At 45.5% G+C, this 22623-nt stretch overlaps 1 protein-coding gene and 1 pseudogene across 1 annotated transcript in view; one reads left to right on the forward strand and one right to left on the reverse strand.

Annotated features, from left to right (window-relative positions):
* LOC129693993 (adhesion G protein-coupled receptor E2-like) overlaps positions 1–22623 on the forward strand; it is a gene marked incomplete at its 5' end in the record, with an annotated part of 90132 nt that overhangs the window by 59342 nt on the left and 8167 nt on the right. The window contains 1 exon segment of the mRNA XM_055630716.1: positions 17726–17958. Within this exon segment, the coding sequence (XP_055486691.1) occupies positions 17726–17958 (233 nt within the window).
* Positions 13290–13401, reverse strand: LOC129693994 (U2 spliceosomal RNA; annotated as a pseudogene).

Here is a 22623-nt window from a genome sequence, read left to right on the forward strand (position 1 = left end):
ATAAGCATGAGCGTTTTTAACATAGATTGAGCAAGCTGAGGGATCTGGCTGGTGCCATTCTCTGAGATATGTCAATATCACACCGATATCCCATACATGGGTATACCTCCATGCTCTGCTGTCCTGCTGTTTTAGATAAGCAGACAAGGTGCTCCATGCTGTAATTACGGCACTGTAACTCACCTTTTAGTCATGGTGTAGATGTTCCAGGAACTCCAATACGTCAGTGGTTGAATAGTTTGGTATGTTGTCCCTGCGTCGTGGCAGTATTTTACCCATGTTAGCTCTTGGTGACTGTTCGCAGGGATGCCGACATGGTGGTAATGGTTCCTTTGGATAATCCCAGTCCCTGGTAAGGTCTATTCAAACCCTGCACCCAGGAGTTTGATGTTTTTCTGGCATGGGTGGCTTATGCCTGATACTGGGTTGAGTCAGCAACCATGGTCCACTAGGGAAATCCATAGGTGACTCGCCCACCATGTCGTGATGAACTGGGAACCATGGCTGTGTAGGCCGGTCGGGCACGTTCAATATCTCGGAGACAGATTCCATCTGTATTGCGAAGTGCCCGACTGATGAGGCAGAAGGGAGGAAGGCAAAGCAGAAATTCCCCATTCCAGCGTGTAGGCATCTATCGCTGCTGCCTCTGATCTAGTTCCGAAGTCACATACATAGGTTACTGGTGATTCCGTCTTGTGCAACCAAATTGATATCTGGCTTTCAAACTGCTTAATACCTTTAGCAGATATTTTGGGTTTGACATCTATTCAATGTTATCATAAATTTTTACCCGTGACGTGGTGTCTCCCACTGTGTTCTAGCTTCCTAGGACATAGGCAGCTGATAGTTAAAATGTCTTTTGACACACCATTGCCAGATCTGTTTGACCAATTTGTTGCACAATAATGATTTTTATGCTCCCCATATGGTTGATATAAGCCACCACCATAGTATTATCAATCCGTAACCACATAGGTATGTGCTGCATTTGAAATGCATATGCTTTTTAGCCCAATAGGCGATCACCAATCCCAAGTAGTTGATGCCCGGTGTGTGTAGTAACGATGTTTGTGAATTGGTCCCTCTGTTACCTGTGCTGGATATGGAGTTTAGTTGTTCCCCAGCCTAAAGTACTGGCATCGGTTTTTAATAACCAAGTTGGGATTGGTGATGATAATAGGGCTGAAAACTATGCCAAATATATGTCTGCCCACCACAGTAATTGTGATATAGCTTCAGTGGGTACATTCATGATTTGATTATAGTGACCCAAGTACCTTGGCAAAGTAACAGTCATATGGATGGAATTGTTATTGAAGCCCAGATAATCCATGGTAGTTAACGGCTTCAATTCTGGTTTATCTGGGCGTGGGATGAACCTCAGAGCTTTAGGGAGCTGTTTCGTAGCTAGAACTGCTGCCACAGCTAATTCCTTTGTTTCCCCTAATATGAGGATATCATCCAATATATGCCATGATTATGCTTGTTTTCTTAATATTTTCATGGCCATTTTTAATATTTATAATAGTTTAGGGCTGAGGTTAGACCATTGGGAATGCTCTATGCTCCCATAGTTGCCCTAACCGGGATATCCATTATCCAGGTAAAATTTTTTAGGTATCTATAATGATCCTAGTGTATGGGTATAAGATAGTTAGCATCTTCCATATCAATGCTCGCCATAGGTATCCTTTGGAGATCAGATGTCTGGCAGTGACAAAAACCCGTCTCCATCTTAAAGTGTATATACTCAACAGATTTATTTAGTGATATTAGATCAATGATGATGCTACATTCACCATCTTTTGTAGTTTTGGTGAATATATTCGATACAAATTCCAATGGTTCATGTTTACTCCCATGATCCGTTTAGTAATGAGCCTTTCTAGTTCAGCTTGACCTTCTCACTTCTCTTTCTTAGAGGGAGAAAATGCCCTTTGGGCGCATTGCTGAACTGGCGGTAATATGCCCAATTTGAATTCGTTTTTATCCACTAATACTGTTGAGTATATTTTAGTTATTTGTGACAGCATCCCATGCTTTATCAACAAGTGTAAATGCCCCCCCCCCCCCCCCCCCCCCCCCCCCCCCGCAGTTAGTAAAACACCCTTATTTAGTGTAAACTGGGAGGAACCAGACTACCTACCTCCATGTTTATTGTTTTTTCATGAAGGCCTAGTTTTGCTGGTATGCTGGTGCTGTCGGTGGGGCGGCGCATTTTCCCACGGCTCCGCTCTGGGCCCCTGTCTAAAAAGAACTATGGGGGTAATGTAAAGCGGTCGCCAGGCTTTCACCAGCCTTGTTCGATATTGCTGGTGGATGCCGAGGGGTGCTGCCAGCTGGGTGTTGGATGCGATGTCCTGCTCGTTCCATGGCCTGCCCTCATGAGGCGCACAGGTTTAGCTGCCTCTCTTCCCGCAGCAGCGGTTTGTATAGCCCCGTATATTTGGGGTTGCGGGCAGGTCTATATGCACCATTGTTCAGTCGAGTATCCCAAATTTGGGAACATCTTAGGCGTCAGCACACTCGTAGTGCAACGGGATAGTCTCATCCTGGGAGATCCACCTTGGTGATCATGGCGTCTCGCCTGCCAGGTGAGTATGGTCCGTGGAAAAAACGAGCAAAGGCGGTGACATCTTGACCCTTCGGTTAGGAGCTTCAGAATTCGCTGCTTTTAGCTCTTGTCTGCGAGTCTGCTGACCCAGCTGCCTGCGGATTTGCCTCTGGAAAGGCCTACTCCTGCTGGGCTTTGTTTGGAAAGATGGTCGCGTGGAGGAGCCATGTAGTGGCCCACGACACCCAGTAGCTCTTCCTGATCCTGCTCCCCTGGCATACTGCTGTTCTCGTCCGCCTGCCCAGCGTTTAAGCCAGCCCAGCCCTGGCCTCCTTAGCTAGCCTCAAAAGAGGGAGCAATAGGGTGTGCTATAAATTGGAGGAGGCATAGCTCAAACTCTGCTGTTGCATCAATCCCTCGACAAGGGAGATGGCTAGTGCAATAGCACTGGGGTAGGAGTGTCAGCTCCCTTGGCATTCAGCCAGTGCCCCTTTTCTCCTGGAGGTTTTGAACTCCATGACCTCCTCTGGCTTGGGGAGACAGACATACTTATTTTTGCTGTCTCCAGCCTGTTCCAGTGTTGGAGGAAGTTGATTCCTATAGAACCTGTAAATTGATAAGGTTTTTGTCTTACCTGTATTTAGAGGCTGCCTGCCGTTTTTCAGGCGGCATTGCAGCGGTTCCCGGGCGGCGATTCTCCTTGTCAGGAGTCTGCAGGGCTGCCGGTTGGGTTTTTAAATTTCCCTCCGGTCCGCTGCTGTTAACCAAACAGCTGTTCAGCGGACCGGCATAGCGCAGCTCCCTGCAGCGGTCCGCAGCCTGTGCGGTCCCGTTTGCGCCTATCCCCCTCCACTGTCGGCTCCTTCCCTGGAGTCGAACGGGGGCCGCTTCCTCTGCTGCTTTGCTCCCCCTGGAGCAGAAAACCACAAGGCCCGATTAAGGTAAGTACTTACCTCACGTCCTTGGTTTGCGGGAGCGCCCGACTCCCGCTGGCCGCAGTTTGCACAGCTGTGCGATAATGCCGCACCTGCGCACTGGGCTGGGATCTTCACGGAATCACTCACGTGACTCCGAAGTAAAATTAGGATGAGTACATAGTATTTTATCTAGAATATGGGAATCAAGAACCAGATGGCGATAGAGGAGGCCCAGGACAGAAAGGTCACTGTAGTAACAAGAAGGGGAGTTAAAATGGTTAGCAACCGGGAAATCCAGTAGGCCATGGTTTAGTACGAGCGCAAATGTTCAGCGAAACAGTCGGCCGATTCTACACTTGGTCTCGCCAATGTAAAGGAGGCCACATCTGGAACACAGAGGATGAGACACAAAATGCTGGAGTAACTCAGCAGGACAGGCAGCATCTCTGGAGAGAAGAAATGGGTGATGTTTTTGTGTATATCTTCGGTTCAAATCAGCACCTGCAGTTCCTTCCTACACACAGAGGATGAGGTTGGTCATGTGACTCAACGTCATCTCAACTGAAAGGATTGCTGGGTTCTGGGTTGATGTGAGGGAAGAGCTATAGGGACAGGTGTTACATCTCCTGCGGTTACAGGGGAAGATACCTGGGAAGCGGGTGATTTGGGTGGGAAGGGATGAGTGAACCAAGGAATAGAAGAGGGAGCTGTCTGTGTGGAAGGCAGAAAGGGGTGGAGATAGGAAGATGTAACTACTGATGGGATCACATTGGAGGTGGTGGAAATGTCAGAGAAATAAGTGTTGGATGTGGAAGCTGGTGGGGTGAAAGGTGAGGACCAGGGAAACTCTATTCTTGTTCAGTTTGGGGGGAAGGGGACGCAAGAGCAAAACACGGGGACACTGAGGAGGTGCAGGTGAGGGATCTGTCTATGACAGCAGGGGGAATCCACATTTACTACAGAAAAAGGACATCTCGAATGTCCTAAGATGGAAAGCCTCCTCTTGGGAGCTGATTTATGGATAAATTGGCAGTACGGGACAGTGTCTATATTACAGTTGTACAAGATGTTGGTGTGGCCACATTTGGAGAGTTGTGTTCAGTTTTTGTCAGCACAGGATCGATGTCGTTAAGGTGGAAAGAGTGCAGAGAGGATTTATAAGGATGATGCCAGGACTTGGAGGCCTGAGCTATGGAGGGAGGTTAGGCTGGCTCGGATTTGATTCCTTAGAACACAGGAGGCTGAGGGGTGATCTTATGGGGGTGTATAAGATCATGGGGAAATAGAGGTGAATGCACAGAGTCTTTTCCCCAGAGTAGTGGAATCAAAAACCAGAGAATAACATTTTCAGATTAGTTGAGGCAGATACTGTAACAACATTTGAACAAAATTTAGACAGATACCTGGATAGGAAAGGTTTCCAGGGATATAGGCCAAACGTGAGCAAGTGAGACAAGTGCAGATAGGACATCTGGGTGGTCATGGGCAAGTTGGGCTGAAGGGCCAGTTTCAGTGCTGTACGACTCTACGACTCTATTACTTGAACTGTTCCAAGATCTGTGAGAAACATTGTTGAACTTCTTTCATTCTACTGTGAGTGATTCAGAGATGTTTCTATACATCAGCAGTACTACATATATGAAGATATGTGTTGTCCTTCTGTAACATGCTGAATCATAAAAGGATCTGGTTCAGTACATCTTGTTATTTCCTTTGTTCTGCATTCTCCAAGCGATCTGTAAGATTATACAGCAAGTAGCAAGCTTTATTTAGTGTGTGTTAGGGTCCACCCAGGATGATAACATCACTTTCTCCGTCTCTCAAAATAGACCATAGATATAGAACTGTCAGAGCAGAACTGGTGAAAACCACACGTGCACACAAACCAACTCAGCTGTAGAGATGGCCAGTGAGAGAAAGTTGTCCTCGCCCATATTGTACTGAACTGTGGTCAGCAGCATGTGCCTGCTACAACACAGCACAGTTATGAAAGGATATTGAGCTTCATAAATGCTGCCTCACCACTTCCTCTGGCAGTTTGTTCCATATACCCAGCACCCTCTGTGTGAAAGCATTGTCCCTCAGTTTGCTATTAACTCATTCCCATCCCTCCTTAAACCATATAACCATATAATAACCATATAACAATTACAGCACGGAAACAGGCCATCTCGACCCTTCTAGTCCGTGCCGAACACATATTCTCCCCTAGTCCCATATACCTGCGCTCAGACCATAACCTTCCATTCCCTTCCCGTCCATATAACTATCCAATTTATTTTTAAATGATAAAAACGAACCTGCCTCCACCACCTTCACTGGAAGCTCATTCCACACAGCCACCACTCTCTGAGTAAAGAAGTTCCCCCTCATGTTATCCCTAAACTTCAGTCCCTTAATTCTCAAGTCATGTCCCCTTGTTTGAATCTTCCCTACTCTCAGTGGGAAAAGCTTTTCCACGTCAACTCTGTCTATCCCTCTCATCATTTTAAAAACCTCTATCAAGTCCCCCCTTAACCTTCTGCGCTCCAAAGAATAAAGCCGTAACTTGTTCAACCTTTCTCTGTAACTTAGTTGCTGAAACCCAGGCAACATTCTGGTAAATCTCCTCTGTACTCTCTCTATTTTGTTGACATCCTTCCTATAATTAGGCGACCAAAATTGTACACCATACTCCAGAATTGGCCTCACCAATGCCTTGTACAATTTTAACATTATATCCCAACATCTATACTCAATGCTCTGATTTATAAAGGCGAGCACACCAAAAGCTTTCTTTACCACCCTATCTACATGAGATTCCACTTTCAGGGAACTGTGCACAGTTATTCCCAGATCCCTCTGTTCACCTACATTCTTCAATTCCCTTCCATTTACCATGTACATCCTATTTTGATTTGTCCTGCCAAGATGTAGCACCTCACACTTATCAACATTAAACTCCATCTGCCATCTTTCAGCCCACTCTTCCAACTGGCATAAATCTCTCTGTAGACTTTGAAACTCCACTTCATTACCCGCAACCCCACCTATCTTAGTATCATCTGCATACTTACTAATCAAATTTACCACACCATCATCCAGATCATTGATGTACATGACAAACAACAGTGGACCCAACACAGATCCCTGTGGCACCTCACTCGTCACTGGCCTCCAACCTGACAAACAACCATCCACCATTACTCTCTGGCATCTCCCATTCAGCCGCTGTTGAATCCATCTTGCTACTCCACCACTAATACCCAACCATTGAACCTTCTTAACCAACCTTCCATGAGGAACCTTGTCAAAGGCCTTACTGAAGTCCATATCCACAACATCCACTGCTTTACCCTCGTCAATTTCCTGAGTAACATCTTCAAAAAATTCAAGAAGATTAGTCAAACATGACCTTCCAGGCACAAATCCATGTTGACTGTTCCTAATCAGACCCTGACCCTAATCAGACCCAGATCCTAAGCTCTCTAGTTGTTAAATGCCTGATGGGAAAAACACTGTGCAGGGGTAGCATAGTGGTGCAGCGTTGGAGCTGTTGCCTCACTGCGCCGGAAACCCAGGTTCAATCCTGACAACGAGTGCTCGCTCTGTGGAGTTTGTACGTTCTCCCTGTGACCACGTGGGTGCTCCACTTTCCAACCACATTCCAAAGATGTTTGTGATTGGCTTCTATAAATTCCACCTAGTGTGTGGGATAACATAGGACTAGCGTAGGGATGATCGATGGTCGATGTGGACTCGGTGAGCTGAAGGGCCTGTTTCCATGCCGTTTCTCTAAACTCAACTATACATTCACTCTATCTACTCCCCATGACTTTATACATCTCTGTAAGATCATCCGTCAGCCTCTTGCATTCCAAGGATTAAGGTCCTAGCCTGCCCAACTCTCTCTGTAGCTCTAGAACTTGGGTCCCAATAACATCCTCATAAACCACTTTGCTATCTTGCATCAGGTTAATGAAATCTTTCCTAAACTGAAGACAATGCCCAAGTACAAGTTCACCTTACTAAAATCCATGTAGACCACATCCACCACCCTACCCTCATCGACCATGTTTGTCATCTCATAGGTCAGGGCCTTGGGTATAAGAGTCAGGAAATCATGGGAAAGGTTCAAAGGTTCAAAAGGTTCAAAGGTTCTTTATTTGTCACATACACCAATTGGTGTAGTGAAATGCAGATTGCCAGTGAGGGATTAAAGTGAGGGATTACATGAAGAAGCCTGCCAGCCCGCATGCACGTCAATCTTCAAAGCAGCTGTATTAAACCACAGAATAGTTGCTGACCTAAACTATAGGAAGATTAACGAGATTAGAACTACCGAATGATCTTTGTGAGAAGTAGGGTTGGGTGGAGGGCATGTAATCCCTCACTGTAACTTCTCATTAAATAAAGATCAAACTTCAAATGATAAATTCTTGTTTAATCTTTCTACTTTATATCGAAGTCACGTGAGTGACTACGTGAAGACTTCAAAGCTCTGTGGTTTCGTGCAGTGACCCATTCTGTGTGGGAACAATTAAACAGATAAACCATTAATGGTAGGAAAAACATGAGTTAATAATATCATGATGCTTAACTTGCATACATGGCCATTGTCTTAACCAGACTGTAGTCCCAATAAACTGTTGAGTTTAGACAATAACTCATGCAACACTGTGCAAAATTCTATCTGCAAATACCCAGACATATTTAACAACATTTTATAATTTATTAACCTGTACTATGTAAACCTCATGCTGAAAGGGATGATGAAAGGGAAACCATTCTATTGGCTGCTAATTAGCCATTAGCAATATCTTGAGATTATTCAATAACCAAAGCACTATCTTTCATCCCATAGGTACTAGCAATCTCAGCGCACTTGTATACCAAATAACATCCCCAATCTCTGTTCTGGTGGGTAAGCTGCCAACTTCCAATGTACGCAATCCTGCTTATTTTGCTTATGAGATCATTCCCATAACAAGCTATCCTAATGTCATTTATGACGTGGAGACCAAGCCAGAAATTGAGTAAAGGCTGTGTTTTTTATGCTGAGATCAGTTGCTGAAAGCATAATCATCTTAAATTACTGCTCCCATTAGGAAAAAATAGAAGAATATTTGCATAATAATTCACTGATATACATCGCACACTACAACGAGTGTAGGCTATTGGAGTGGTCAAATAAAAGACACCCTGCATAACGTTAGTGAACAGCAGGTGAATAACCAATCATTTATTGTCCGACTTATGGGCTTATAGAAAATGATAAAGCAGCACAAGCAATGTCAATTGTGCTATCACATAAACACTTCTTTAGGCTCAAACTGAAAGCCACACAAACCTCTGTTACTTCCATTTAAAATTGACTCACATATGTTGTTCACAAGCTTCTCATACAATTGTGCAGAGCTAGCTGCCCGAGAAGACAGCGTACCCCAGCCGTCACTCATGACTGAGTAAATAAGAGTTGTGTCAGCCGCTTTACCATGGCGTGAATGAATAGGCAAATTGGCACTGTTAAGTTTCATGTTGTCTCAATTGTAATATCGCAAAAGGTATCTACTGATAACCCATAAGATTTATCAGCTGCAAATTTCCATGTTACCTAAAACTCGATGACACAATGCCCTATCATCTGAGTAGGGCAGCATAGGCTTTCACCACTAGGTTTGTTATGAAAACAGCAGAATCTGTGCCTCATGTGTATAGATATGGCAGAATATGCAACGCAATGCTAACCCAATTTGGCCTGCATCAAATACCTGAAATCTTGAGAAGTAACATGTAGAAATAGCAGCGGCTATGACAGAAATATTTCAAATATCATTAGAAACGGCAATAGTGCCCGAGGATTGGCATACTGCGCATGTTGTTCCATTGTTTAAAAAGGGTTCGAAGAGTAAACCTAGCAATCATAGACCTGTTAGTTTGACTTCAGTGGTGGGCAAATTAATGGAAAAGATACTTAGAGATAATATATATAAGCATCTGGATAAACACGGTCTGATTAGGAACAGTCAACATGGATTTGTGCCTGGAAGGTCATGTTTGACTAATCTTCTTGAATTGTTTGAAGAGGTTACTAGGGAAATTGATGATGATAAAGCAGTGGATGTTGTGTATATGGACTTTAGTAAGGCCTTTGACAAGGTTCCTCATGGAAGGTTGGTTAAGAAGGTTCAATTGTTGGGTATAAATGCAGTAGCAGCAAGATGGATTCAACAGTGGCTGAATGGGAGACGCCAGAGAGTAATGGTGGATGGTTGTTTGTCAGGTTGGAGGCAGGTGACTAGTGGGGTGCCACTGGGATCTGTGTTGGGTCCACTGTTGTTTGTCATGTACATCAATGATCTGGATGATGGAGTGGTAAATTGGATTAGTAAGCAAGCAGATGATACTAAGGTAGGTGGTGTTGTGGATAATGAAGTAGATTTCCAAAGTCTACAGAGAGATTTAGGCCATTTGGAAGAATGGGCTGAAAGATGGCAGATGGAGTTTAATGCTGATAAGTGTGAGGTGTTACAACTTGGCAGGACAAATCAAAATAGAACGTACATTGTAAATGGTAGCGAATTAAGGAATGCAGTTGATAGAGGGATCTAGGAAGAACTGTGCATAGTTCCATGAAGGTGGATTCTCATGTAGATAGGGTGGTAAAGAAAGCTTTTGGTGTGCTGGCCTTTATAAATCAGAGCATTGAGTATAGAAGTTGGGATGTAATGTTAAAATTGTACAAAGCATTGGTGAGACCAAATCTGGAGTATGGTGTACAATTTTGGTCGCCCAATTATAGGAAGGATGTAAACAAAATAGAGAGAGTACAGAGGAGATTTACTAGAATGTTGCCTCGGTTTCAGCAACTAAGTTACAGAGAAAGGTTGAATAAGTTAGGGCTTTATTCTCTGGAGCGCAGAAGGTAAAGGGGGGACTTGATAGAGGTCTTTAAAATGATGAGAGGGATAGACAGAGTTGACGTGGACAAGCTTTTCCCATTGAGAGTAGGGAAGATTCAAACAAGAGGACATGACTTCAGAATTAAGGGACAGAAGTTTAGGGGTAACATGAGGGGGAACTTCTCTACTCAGAGAGTGGTAGCGGTGTGGAATGAGCTTCCAGTGGAAGTGGTGGAGGCAGGTTCGATGTTATCATTTAAAAATAAATTGGATAGGTATATGGATGGGAAAGGAATGGAGGGTTATGGTCTGAGTGCAGGTAGATGAGACTAAGGGAAAATAATTGTTCGGCACGGACTTGTAGGGCCGAGATGGCCTGTTTCCGTGCTGTAATTGTTATATGGTTATATGGTTATAATTATCAGAAATATACCCCTCTAGTCCTTGGCCAGACCACTCATCATTGGATGAGCTGTCACTGATAGCACTCGGAACCCCTGTTCCTCTATTGATCCTACGGACGGAAAAATGTTGGCTTTTCAACCTGCAGAAGATGCATTATCTAGTTATTCATACTGATAACATATAATCAGAAGCTAATGACTAGAGCTGAAACCACAGTCACCCTTTGATGTGGGAATACCCTGTCAATTCTTGACTAAGAGTCACCACGAACGCTCAGCGTTTTCCTTCAGAGTAGAAATTAGTATAATGCAAGGCTGAATCAGGAATTACCTCACAGTCCTTGAACTGAAAGCACATGTGTAAGTCGCCAGAGTGCACAACACAATCTCTTCCACCCGCCACTCAATCAGGAAAACTGGTATTGAGAGCCTATAGTTTATTATAAATACATTGTTGATTCACAACATGAACCTGCAGGTCAGATAAAATTATATTATATGCCAGACGAGCTTCCTGCGGGTAAATACCTGTCCCCGAGAGGATGGCAATCGTGATTCCAATGAATCAGCAACTCTACTAACTGTGGAGAAATAAACCATATGGTGAGAAAGACCTCAACTACTTCAGTCTATTGAGCAGTCTGATAACCTCAATCACAGATGATGGGGCAGTGCTTTCCTGGTCACTATGACCCCTATGGCCAGCCAGTTCCATGACCAGGGTAACCGAACTGTTCCTACTTGGAACTTACAGAGGTTACGATGCAAGGCACCCTGCCAATGTCTGTACATCAACCTGATCTATCCCAGACACAGTGAAAAGCCACTAGACAGCCCATGCTGCCAGTAAACCCAAACCTGGGCTGACAGACTGCTCCATTTGGAATTTTACGGAGGTTAATAACGAGACCTTACTTACCAGCGTCTCTGACCCCGGGGCGATTTCTTATTTTGGAACTTCAGCGAAGTTCAATTTGCAGACCCTGTCTGTCATGCTTGTCATTTATGTTATATAGGTGATGCTACTGGACAACTCCTACTGTAGTAGCCCATCCGTCCCTGAGGGAACAGCAAATTTAGAGGCAAGAGCAGGCAGCTCTTCCTATGCAATTCTCGTACACCATGCATTAAAGCATGGGATTCAGGCACATAGTTATGTTCGGGGTCATGTTCGTAGTCAGATCCATTATGATCTCTGACACTCACTTAGAGTGAGAGAAATATTGCACCCCGAACCAGGCGTAGCCACATGCGTATGCCTTAGACTGCGTGTGCATGCTTCCAGAACACAAAGCATATTTTGTGACACCATCTCCGATAATCCTTTGGGTGGGAGGAATATTTCAACCCTGAAACAATGTAGCTACAGGCATATGACTTGAACTGGAACTTAATACGGAGCATAATATTTGGCACCATCCCCATCACTTCATTCATGTGAGTGGGAGGACTTATGCAACCCTGAACCAGGAACTGCCTCAGGCATGTGTGCATATACTTTGGCGCCATCTCCATCACTCCGTTCATCCGAGTGGGAGGAATATTGCAACCCTGAACCAGGAGCTGCTTCAGGCATATGTGCATATACTTTGGCACCATCTCCATCACTCCATTCATCCGAGTGGGAGAAATATTGCAACCCTGAACCAGGAGCTGCTGCCTGACATGCCTTCGTAACATGGAGCATTTCTTGTGCCACCATCTGATACATCAGTTTTTCTAATTGAGACGCCCAATCATACCTGCCATAGATGTCCCAAATCATCCAACAAGAATTGTCCCACAGGCTTTGACTTTGCCACGACTCGGGGTTGACAGGCTGCTCGCTTCAGTAGCCGACCGGGACTAGCTGTGCAGATCAGTGCTCTGTTGGTATCATCTTTATACTTACCAGACAGGTTGCACCAGCTAGTGACTCTGAGTCCTTACTCCCTTCTGGAGCCCCAACGGAGTATTACAGGGAAGGACTGGAGTGCCTCTGGCCCCCATATGACTAGGATAAACCGGCATTATAATCAGAGTCACCTTTTCCCAATAGTCCGCTAGGCAGAGTGGGAGAAATACTGCAACCCCGCCAGGAGTTGTCAATGGCAATTATGTTCATATGATTAAAAGAAGCATATCCCCATAAAATCAGAGATTCGACTACTTTATCGATATGCAGATAGTTGGAATCTGTTATAAAAGAGTCTCCAACAGTCCCCTCTAGTGAGTGGAAATTACCATGAAGCCACCAGGTGTAGCTCCCACAGGTCACTGATAGACATAGCTCAAAAAAGGCTTCCTAAGCCAGGAGCTCGGGACTGCAATGGCAAGACCAATTTCACTACACCATAGGTGTATGTGATAAAAATGTCCTTTGTAATTATAATTTACTATAAACTATATTGGCATGGTAAGATATATCGTTATACTTCCAAAGAATTAAACATGACCTTTGAATGCTGTTGACTACAATAGTCACAAATGTGATCGAGTGGCAACCGCTATTGATGCCACCTCTATTTATAGCTGCCCAAAATAAACATACACTATATGATGCTGTAGCTTCTTAATATATGGTCCCTAGATAGGGGACGTATCAGATATTAAACTGATAAAAACAGATACTACACTTGATCTTAACCAAAAGGCCGAGAAGTGATAAATCCTGACTCGTTACGGAGCCCCACGGCTTCCTGCAAATCTGGCTGTCTGCTCCCGTTTGGAGCTGTGGCTGGCAGCTGTCATCCCAGCTCCTATGGAGCCCCACAGTGGCCTGAAAATTTGGCCGCCTGCTCCCGTACGGAGCTCGACTCCCATGCGAAACTCGAATGGCAGCTGCTGCAAAAACGCAGCTCTTATGGAGCCCTACCGCGGTCTCCAAATTCGGCCGCCTGCTCGCGTGTGGAGCTTGAACGGCGGAACCGCAAAATTATACTCTAGCTCCTTATGAAGCTTCCACTGCGGCCCAAACCCCGGCCGCCACCATCAGCTACTTTGGGCCCGCTATCGGAGCGGCCCGCTGGAAATAAAATTGACTTACCTGCTAGAGCAGTTCGAACTGCTCCGGCACGCGCGCCATGCGTTCGACGTATTAACGTGCATGCGAGCTGGCGGACTTATTCACGTAGCCACTCACGTGACTTTGATATAAAATAGGTGATTTCATCTAGTAAATAAGGTTGTCAATAATCAGCTGGGTAAGTGGACCAAGGAGTTTAATTAGGATGAAACATAGTCTTTTATCTAGAATAGGGGAATCAAGAACCAGATGACATAGGTTTAAGGTGAGAAGGGAAACATTTAATAGGAACCCGAGGGCAATTTTTTCCACACAGAGGATGGTGGGTAAATGGAACAAGCTGCCAGAGGAGGTATTTGAGGCAGGAAACATAACTACATTTATATGCCATGGAAGGGAAAGATTTAGAGGAGGGTGAAGTGGCAAAAACAGGAAGGCAGATTATTACCTAATTGGTGTCAAGTTCGGTAAAGGAAAAGTACAATGGGATCTGGGGGTCCTTGTTCATCAGTCATTGAAAGTAAGCATGCAGGTACAGCAGGCAGTGAAGAAAGCGAATGGCATGTTGGCCTTTATAACAAGAGTAGTTGAGTATAGGAGCAAAGAGGTACTTCTGCAGTGGCACAGGGCCCTAGTGAGAACACGCCTGGCATATTGTGTGCAGTTTTGGTCTCCAAATTTGAGGAACGACATTTTTGCTATTGAGGGAGTGCAGCGTTGGTTCACTAGGTTAATTCCCAGGATGGCGGTACTGTCATATGTTGATAGAATGGAGCATGTGGGCTTGTATACTCTGGAATTTAGAAGGATGAGAAGGAATATTATTGAAACATACAAGATTATTCAGGGATTGGACATGCTAGAAGCAGGAAACATGTTTCTGACGGTTACACAAAAAAGCTGGAGAAACTCAGCAGGTGCAGCAGCATCTATGACCGCTGCACCCGCTGAGTTTCTCCAGCTTTTTTGTGTAACCTTCGATTCTCCAGCATCTGCAGTTCCCTCTTAAACATGTTTTTGACGTTCGGGAGTCCAGAACCAGGGGCCACAGTTTAAGAATATGGGGGTAAGACATTTAGAACGGATATAAGGAAACACTTTTTCACACAGAGAGTTGTGGGCGGTAGGCAGCGCGACTCTCGTCAGCAGCGGCCTCTGCAGCCCGTCTACGTTTTTATTATTTTTTGTCTATGTGTCTATGCAGTTTTTGTTATTTTTTGTTGGGGGTGTGTGTGTGGGGGGGGGGGGGGGGGGGGGGGGGGGGGGGGTGGGGGTGGGGGGGAGGGGGGGTAACTTTTAATCTCTCCCTGCGCGGGAGACCCGACCTTTTCTTTGTCGGGTCTCCGTTGTCGTTGGGGCTGCAACGAGGAGCGGCCTCCAACAGGAGAAGACCGGGGACTCTGGTGCCGACGACTCACCTCACCGTCGCGGAGCTGGCCGAGTCCAGAGCGGGTGGAGCGGTGGTAGAGCGCTGCTGCTGCTGCAGCCCGACCTCCGGAGATTCGGAGGCTGCAACTGCGGGTCTGGCGGACGGCGGCTCCGGGAGCCCGCGGGTCCCTGGAGGGAGACCGCTTTTCAGAGCTCTCGCAACGGCGACGTCTCCCGCCCGAGTGTGCGGGGTCGAAGAGCTCCTGGAGCGGGGCCTACATCACTGCCCTGCGCGGCTTGGAATGGCCGCGGGACTCTGCGAGCGCACACCGGGGGCTCTAACATCAAGACCCGGTGTGCGACCTCGCACCACCCGGCGTGGTTTTAATGGCCGCGGGACAATCGCCATTGCCAGACGGGGGCTTTGACTTTGACTCTGACATCGGGGGGGGGGGGGAGAGTGCAGTGGAGAGATAAGTTTTTTTGGCCTTCCATCACAGCGATGTGATGGATGTTTATGTAAATTATGTTGTGTCTTGGGTCTATTTGTTTGTAATGTATGGCTGCAGAAACGGCATTTCGTTTGGACCTCAAGGGTTCCAAATGACAATTAAATTGAATCTTGAATCTTGAATCTTGAGTCTGTGGAATTTTCTGCCTCAGAGGGTGGTGGAGGCCAGTTCTCTGGATACTTTCAAGAGAGAGCTAGATAGGGCCCTTGAGGATAGTGGAGTTAGGGGATATGGGGAGAAGGCAGGAACGGGGTACTGATTGTGGATAATCAGCCATAATCACACTGAATGGTGATGCTAGCTCAAATGGCCGAATGGCCTACTCCTGCACCTATTGTCTATTTTCTATTATCACTGGTTCATGGGACTAATGCAGATGAAGCAAGTTGGTTGGAATATGCTATTGGGCCGAAGGCCCTGTTTCCATGTTCTATGACTCTATAACTCCATGTTAGAGTGTTCTCTGCCATAGAAGATAATTCAAAACAGTATTCAACATAGCGAATCTCTTCAATCTACTGGGGAAGTAAAGACAATGATGAGTTTTCTTTGTGATGCATCAATACACTGGGCCTAGGACAGGCCTTCACAGATACACACGTCCAGGAACCTGAAGCTGTTGACTCTTTGTGTAGGAATGAACGGCAGATGCTGGTTTAAATCGAAGGTAGACACAATGTGCTGGAGTACCTCAGTGGGACAGGCAGCATCTCTGGCGAGAAGGAATGGGTGAAGTTTCGGATCGAGACCTTCATTCCAAAGAAGGGTCTCGACCCGAAATGTCACCTATCCCTTCTTTCCAGAGATGCTGCCTGTTCGGCTGAGATACTCCAGCATTTTGTGTCTGCTGTTGACTCTTTGTACTGTTGTTCCGTTAATAAAGACAGATTCATGGATCCCTAGCTTTCCTGAAGTTGACTGGTTGCATTATGGACTGGTTCTGCAATTTGAACACCTAGGAAGGAAGGAGAACACAATAATGGTGAACACAGCCTGGTCCATCATGGGTACCGATCTCCCCACCATTGAAGTGATCTATAGGAGGTGTTGCCTCAAAGAGGCAGCCTGTATCATCAAGAACCCACACCACCTGGCCACACTCTCATTTCACTTCCCCATTGGGAAAAGGCTTGGGAGTCTGAAACTATGACCTCATGCTGTTCAGAAACAGCTTCTTCCCAACAACCTCCAGGCTTTTGAACACCACAAACTCCAACTACACTACAATCTATGAACTGTCTTGATTGCACCAAGTAATTTCACTTTTTGTTTCACACTAATATTGTTTTATTGTAATTTATTGAACTTTTGTTTATTTTATTACCTATGAGTTCTGTGTTTACAGAGCTGTTATGGCTGCCATGTAAGAATTTCACAGTAGAAATAAGTGAGTAGAGCAGGGGACAGAGCTCACCGCCCTGAGGTGCCCTGTGTTGGTGGCCATCGAGGAGCAAGTGTTGTTGCAATGTGGACTGATTGTGATCTGGTGATGAGGAAGTCGTGAATCAATATGAACGACAAACCTTATAGGACGTCATCCAGCACGGAAACAGACCAGCAGAAGTTATAATGAAAATAGTGAGTGCATTGATGCTGTCTCCAGAATTCAACATAATGGAGTTGCCACTTTGGAGGGCACCAAACAGTATCCATGCTACGTTAGAAAAGGAGCAAGGGAGACGATAGGAAACTACAGGCAGTTAGTGTAACTTGAGTCGGCAGTGAAATGTATCTTCGTACCAATGCATTATCCCTTCTATCCCTTATCATTTATCCACACACTGTGAATGGCTCACAGTGTACAGATTCAATTGTAATCATGTATTGTCTTTCCGCTGGCTGGTTAGCATGTAACAAAAGCTTTTCACTGTACCTCGGTACACGTGACAATAAACTAAACTGAAACTGCAGTGTAAACCAACCAAGTGTCCTGGCCCAGTGCACTGATCCAGTGTAATAACCTAGTGTACCGGCCCAGTATACCAACCCAATATACTGACTCAGCACGCAGGCCCAGTGAACCAGCCAGTGTACCACCCTGTGCAGCCCAACTCAGGCTCATTAATTCCTTGTTGTTCTCTTGCATCACTTCCAGACTCTTTGTGCCGTCATCGCTGGATTCCTGCATTATTTCTTCCTGGCCTGTTTTTCCTGGATGCTCCTGGAAGGTGTGCAGCTTTACCTCATGCTGGTGAAAGTCTTCAATGCAAAGAGTATGAGACCAGCGTACATGTACTTGTTTGGCTACGGTTGCCCCGATTACTGTTGGCATCTCAGCAGCCTTGTTTCCCCAGGGATATGGAACAGAGAAGTAATAAGTATGAAAACTGTACATTTTTTTGCAGGCATTGCACTTGAGTTTCGGTGACAGGAATAAACATTGTTGTCGGACGAGGCCATTCGACCCCTTGCACCTATTCTAACATTCAGTTCGACGATGACCAACCCTCAACCTCAAGACCATTTTTTTGCAGTGACCCTATTTTCCCCATATCCTTGATATCCAACTCTGTCTGAAAACACTCAGCCACTGAGCCAGCAAAACCCACTTGGGGAGAGGAATGCAAAGGTTCTCCACCCATTAAGTGAAGATATTTCTTCCCATCTCCACATGCAGCATGAGAATAGGTCCTTCATCCCATGGGGTCAAGCATCAAGCACCCTTTTATCCCAATCCTACACTGATCCCTCTTTCTCTTCCCAAAATTTCCATCAACTGCTCCAGATCCCCAAGTCCCATTCCTGTATTGTACTGTTCCATGTTCTATGCTATCATTCATGGGATAACTTACAGCAACCTATCAACCTACATGTGTTTGGAATGTTGATGGGGACTGCAGCACCCAAAGGAATTTGCTTGGATTTAGGTGGAATGTGCAAACTGCACAAAGGCATCACCCAAAGTCGGGATCAAACCCAGGTCTCTGAAACTGGGGCAACAATTCCATTAGCCACTCTAATTATGATCCCTGGTTGTGTGGGGAAATACTATCCTTGCATCTATTCTATCCAACTCTTCTGAACTCTGGAGAGTAGAGGCCCAGTCTGCTGGTCTCGCTCCAGGCATCGAACAGTTGAATCTTCATTTCACTCAGTACGTCAGACGTGTTCTCGTCCTTGGATAGGGAAACACAGCCGATGCACCCATGTATTTGTGTCTTAGAGTCTGAGATGTGCAGCACAGAAATGGGACCTTTGGCCCACCATCAAAGGAAACAGAAATCAATCCTGGTTCCTGAGGAATACGAATCAATCAGGAAAATAATTAAACTAGAAATTAGGAGGAGTAAAGGAATCTTGGCAATTAGGTCGAGGAGAGTTCTCAGGCATTTTGTATGTAAGGAGAAAGGGTTACATGGAAAACGGTAGGTCCACTCCAGGAGAAAAGTGGGAATTTATGCCTGATGCCAGACAAATGGACATTAAGGTCCTTAATGTGTACTTAACATTAACATTCCCCAAGAGGAAGGGCATGGATGATGTTGAGGTTCAGGAGTGTGCGTTGATATTAGAGTCAGTGGATCATACAGCAAAGAAACAGGCCCTTCGACCCAACTACCCCATACCAGCCAAGGTGCCCCATACACTGGTGCAACTGTCCATGTTTGGCACATCTCTCCTGTCCATGCACCTGTCTAAATGTCTTATACATTTTATTACAGTACCTGTCTCAACTATCCCCTCTGGCAGGCCGTTGTATATAACCACCACCAGAATGGATAAGGGAGAACCTGTGGATGTGTTATAACTGGACTTTCAGAAGGCTTTCGACAAGGTCCCACATAAGAGATTTGTATGCAAACTTAAAGCACATGGTATTGGGGGTTCAGTATTGATGTGGATAGAGAACTGACTGGCAGACAGGAAGCAAAGAGTAGGAGTAAACGGGTCATCAGAATGGCAGGCAGTGACTAGTGGGGTACCGCAAGGCTCAGTGCTGGGACCCCAGCTATTTACAATATATATTAATGATCTGGATGAGGGAATTGAATGCAACATCTCCAAGTTTGCGGATGACACGATGCTGGGGGGCAGTGTTAGCTGTGAGGAGGATGCTAGGAGGCTGCAAGGTGACTTGGATAGGTTGGGTGATGCAGTATAATGTGGATAAATGTGAGGATATCCACTTTGGTGGCAAAAACAGGAAAGTAGACTATTATCTGAATAGTGGCCGATTAGGAAAAGGGAAGATGCAACGAGACCTGGGTGTCATGGTACACCAGTCATTGAAAGTAGGCATGCAGGTGCAGCAGGCAGTGAAGAAAGCAAATGATATGTTAGCATTCAGAGCAAAAGGATTTGAGTATAATAGCAGGGAGGTTCTACTGCAGTTGAACAGGGTCTTGGTGAGACCACACCTGGAGTATTGCGTACAGTTTTGGTCTCCTAATCTGAGGAAAGACATTCTTGCCATAGAGGGAGTACAGAGAAGGTTCATCAGACTGATTCCAGGGATGGAAGGACTTTCATATGAAGAAAGACTGGATAGGCTTGGCTTGTACACACTAGAATTTAGAAGATTGAGGGGGGATCTTAGCGAAACTTATAACATTCTGAAGGGGTTGGACAGGCTAGATGCAGGAAGATTATTCTTGGTGTTAGGGAAGTCCAGAACTAGAGATCACAGTTTAAGGATAAGGGGGAAGTCTTTAAGGACCGAGATGAGAAAATCATTTTTTACACAGAGAGTGGTGAATCTGTGGAATTCTCTGCCACAGAAGGTAGTTGAGGCCAGTTCATTGGCTATATTTAAGAGGGAGTTAGATGTGGCCCTTGTGGCTAAAGGGATCAGGGGGTGCGGAGAGAAGGCAGGGTTGGGATACGAAGTTGGATGATCAGCCATGATCATATTGAATGGTGCTGCAGGCTCGAAGGCCTACTTCTGCACCTATATTCTGTCTATATTTTTCTATGTTTCTAACTGTGCAAAACGTGCCTTCGCATCATATTTGCTGCGGGGAGCAGGACCCACTCCGTCGGATCTCACCCTCTGATATCTAGATTTAGGAAGGGTATCTTTAACTCCAAACCTCCCAGGCCCAGATATGCAGAGATATGGGATGTTGATAGGCCTTTTTCACGGGGCGACTTGACGCAAGATGTAGCCAGAGTGAAGTGGCCGTGGTCTAGCACGATATCATCCATGATATAACAGGGGGGTAGACAAAGAGTTCCCACGGTACTCGACATTTCTGTTATTTGTGCGAGTGACTTGTCCGTCTCCCGAGCTTTCCCGTTAAATCTTGAATGACATTGTAAACTGTCAAGTGTAATTAAATCATCACGTGGCACGAATGATGTCACTTTTTTTTTCACACACTATAAATATCCTCCCTTGGTTTAATTGGTATATACACACACAAAGCAGAGTTTTACTGTGTATATAGGAGACACAGATGGAGTGAGCACAGTTACTCGGTCTTTACTGTGTGTGGGAGAGGGGGAGAAAGAGACGTACACTCACAGAGGCAGAGTCTCTCAGCCTGTGTGAGAGGGAGGAAGGGAGAGAGAGAGAAGCACACACAAGGTGGATGTGAAATCGCACCTGCCTGTTTCAGTGACAGACACCCGCCGCCAGTAAATGAAGACACCCACATCTGTCTCCCCCTCCTATCCCTTGACCCCCCCACCTTTCCCTCTCAACTCCAGTCCCATCCCGACCCCCTGGGAAACTGAAAGGAGCAACAATTAACTGCTGCCTGCCCGCTGAGTTAAAGAGTTCCCACGGTAGTAAGACGATGTTAGTTGCGCTCAAGTTTAAATTTCCAACGTGTGTTTCATAGTAAATCAAAAACTGTCTGAATCAGCAAGTTAGACACAAAATGCTGGAGTAACTCAGCGGGCCAAGCAGCATCTCTGGAGAAAAGGAATAGATTCCATTTTTGGTCGGGACCCTTCTTCGGGATGATTGTAGGGGGGAACTGGAAGCAAGAAAAGACCGGGACAAATCAGGGCCAACAACAGATGACCTCAGCAGGGTATTTTCAAGAGGGTTCCCGACCCGAAATGTCGCCTAACCATTTCCCCCAGAGATGCTGCCTGACCCACTGAGTCACTCCAGCACTTTATGTCTATATTTGGTTCCCAGATAGGCCAATTGTTGGCTAGGGATAGTGTGATCCCAAGAGGGAACCAGCGTTGCAAACCTTGGACTGGTTAACCGACATTTACTGCATGGGGGAGGGGGGCGGGGGAGAGAAGAGAGAATGTAAGTTACCTAAAATTAAATAATTCAATGTTCATAGTGAACACAGACACAAAATGTTGGAGTAACTCAATGGGTCAGGCAACATATCTGGAGAAAATGAACAGGTGGCGTTTGTGTCTATCTTCAGTAAAAACCAGCATCCGCAGTTCCTTCCTGCACAATGGATCTCAGTGTCAAGTCTCTGACTCCCGTTGGCAGGCCATTCGGCCCACAGCCCGCCCAGCGATGACTAACCCATGTCACAGGGGGATGGTGTGAAGGCAGAGTTAGACAGAGCTTGAATAATGTTACGGTTGGGGAATGGGCCATTATATGGCCAGGGAAACGCTGTTATTCGTCACGCCCCTCCACTCTTTCCCAGCTGTTCTCAATCGCACCCCTGGCCACACAAAAATTTATACTTTAAGAAGGAATACACGGAACATTTAAACTCAGAACGCTTCTAACAGAGTGAGCCATGTGAGCACTTTGATCATTCTCCCTGTATTTGCATTTGACAAAATAGTCGGAAAAAAATGTTTAAATGTGTTCATACCTTTTGCTATGCCTAATTGGCCCTTACCTCTGCGAAAATAGTCTGATATTCGTAGGTGAAATGTCACCAACAATAATTGATTCTATTATTAATTGACTAATAATTGACTCTATTAGCGGAAAGATGCAATTCTGATCTAATATTATAAGTGCCTCTGTCTTTGGAAGCAACACCAGCAATGTATTAAATCTGACTACATGCGGCACAGTGGTAGAGTTGCTGCCTCACAGCCCCAGAGAC

Source organism: Leucoraja erinacea, unplaced genomic scaffold, assembly GCF_028641065.1.
Source record: "Leucoraja erinacea ecotype New England unplaced genomic scaffold, Leri_hhj_1 Leri_519S, whole genome shotgun sequence".
NCBI lineage: Eukaryota > Metazoa > Chordata > Chondrichthyes > Rajiformes > Rajidae > Leucoraja > Leucoraja erinaceus.